The 2216-nt window shown below is 52.2% G+C and overlaps 2 protein-coding genes across 2 annotated transcripts; both read left to right on the top strand.

The window, feature by feature from the left end:
- Positions 1-30: 30 nt before the first annotated feature.
- On the top strand, positions 31-864 carry PPTG_20411 (hypothetical protein; the record flags this gene model as incomplete). The annotated part of the gene is made up of 1 exon (XM_008919209.1): positions 31-864. One exon carries the CDS (start codon positions 31-33, stop codon positions 862-864), a length of 834 nt encoding a protein of 277 aa, XP_008917457.1.
- Positions 865-1019: 155 nt separating this feature from the next.
- On the top strand, positions 1020-2081 carry PPTG_20410 (hypothetical protein; the record flags this gene model as incomplete). Its single annotated transcript, XM_008919208.1, has 2 exons — positions 1020-1221; positions 1303-2081. Coding segments are annotated over exons 1-2 (927 nt in total), but the record flags the coding sequence as incomplete, so codon positions are not given.
- Positions 2082-2216: the final 135 nt, after the last annotated feature.

The following is a 2216-nucleotide window of genomic DNA, read 5'->3' as shown; positions in this document are numbered from 1 at the left end:
AACAAACGCAAGTTGTCTGTCGCTATCGCGATGATCGGGTCACCCAGGATCCTGTTCCTTGATGAACCATCCACTGGTATGGATCCTGTCTCCAGACGGTTTATGTGGGATGTCATCTCCGAGATCTCGACGTACAATAAGGAGTCGACGGTGGTGCTGACCACGCATAGTATGGAGGAGTGCGAGGCGCTGTGCACTCGTGTCGGCATTATGGTCGGTGGGGAGCTCAAGTGTCTCGGCAGTGTGCAGCATTTGAAGAATCGGTTCGGTGACGGACTCATGTTCGACGCGAAGTTGCAGACTCCATCTGCAGAGGACGTCTCTGAACTTGTCCTGCGTCACTTTGACTCGGTCGACACTCGCATCGAAGAGGGAGATCTCACAGAGACTTGTCAGTTGTTCGGTAACGCGGCATGGACACAGAAGATCGTCAACACGCACCCGACTGGACACGCGATCGCTAACCTTATCAAGCGTGATGGATACGTCTCTGCCAATAGCTTCGCGGCGTGGTGGATCACTGAGACGAAGTTCGAGAATGTGTTGGCGTTCTTACAGGAGAACTTCAGGTCGGTTGAGCTGCTGGAGCGTCAGCACGATTCGTGCTGGTTCAAGATCCACGACCAGCCAGCAGACGACGCCAATAGCCTGCGTCTGTCGAATGTGTTTGAGCTGGTGGAGAACGCCAAATCTCGCTTGTCCATTCGCGAGTACAGCGTCTCGCAGACCACATTGGAACAGATCTTCAACGCCTTCGCGAGCCAGCAGGATGTGGATGAGCCGGTCCTCATCACGCCTACTAACAGCCCCAGCAACTCAGGAGGTACCAGGCGCGGGTTTCTTTCTCGTATCCTGCATCGGTAGAAAACTGGTTGTTAGAGAGAAGAACACGTAATGCACTTATTAATACTACTGCACGTCCTATTACGTGTATCAATTGACCAAGCACAACACTTACGAATACGAAGAGTGATGGTCACAGCTTCAACTATCGATTTTTAGCCAAAAAAAAAAAAAAACGCTCGTGATAATCATGTGCACCACGCAAAGCGGACATACATTGGCCCACGAGCATGGCAGGCAATACGCCTACACTGGCGGTGCTGCTGAAAGCGCTGCGGCAAGTGTCGAGCGCCCCCACCGCTACGAGCGCGATGGAGCAGGCTGTCGATCGTCTCATCACCACCTCGTCGCTGGCTGAGACGCAAAACCTCGTATTTGGTGCGGGCAACGTGACAATTCTCAACGAAGTATTATATCTTTCCTCGGCTGACAGTGTATTCTTCGATTATATTCCCACAGCACTGCAACAATGCGCAAAAGACCATCACTCTGCTGGACTGACCGCAACTCTGTATGAAAAACTGCAACAAGCTAGTGCTATCTGCACTGAGCCAGCCAGCAAGACCGAGTTCCTAGGATTCGTTCTCTTCCAGGAGAGCGTCCGTCGTCTGGAAACACTAGACGTGTCCACCCTGCGCAGCGTGCTATTCAAGGTTGTAAACGCCAACGATGGCGTATTATCAGGCTATTTAGCGGCTCTCACGTCTGCTGATGGACCCATTTTCAACGTCAATGTGGACACTGAGAAAGTTCACAGGACACTAGAAATCGTATCTCCCGTCTTCAAAACTGTCCTCATGGACACAATGCAGACAGAAGGACGCAAAGCTGCAGTTTTAAACACTGTCGCCTCCATCGCCTGGCACTTTGACAACGATATATCTTTGCGGACGACTATGGTCTGCATCCTAGTGGAGGCACTGGAGCTCGTGCCGCACTCGCAGCTCCCCCAACCGACCTATGCGTCCCACGTGGCGTTGGTTGTTGATCTGCTGAGCTCCTTCCCCACTCAGACGAAGGAGCAGGTGGCACTGGCCATGAGGACGGCGCGATTCGTGCTGGAATCGGTGCAGATTTTGATCGAAAGAGATGCAGGCGTCGTGTTCCTGTTGCAATCACTCGGACAGCTGGCTCGATGTGTGCCTGAAGCATTTTGGAGCTCAATATTCCTCACGTCGGCTACGTATTTCCTGGTGGACAAGTGCGTGGCGCCGTTGGAGCAGCAGTTGATGCTGAATGTATTGAGCGATACGCTGGACTTTGGATGGGACGTTGTGTCTGGTCAAGTGGACAAACGCAGTGTTTACGTGGAGATATTGCTGTTGCCTTTGTCGTCTTTGGTATCAGTCCATGGCGCAACTGTATCGAATTTA

This window comes from Phytophthora parasitica, assembly GCF_000247585.1.
Source record: "Phytophthora parasitica INRA-310 unplaced genomic scaffold supercont2.576, whole genome shotgun sequence".
Lineage (NCBI taxonomy): Eukaryota > Oomycota > Peronosporomycetes > Peronosporales > Peronosporaceae > Phytophthora > Phytophthora nicotianae.
This window is presented reverse-complemented; position numbering and strand designations above follow the sequence as displayed.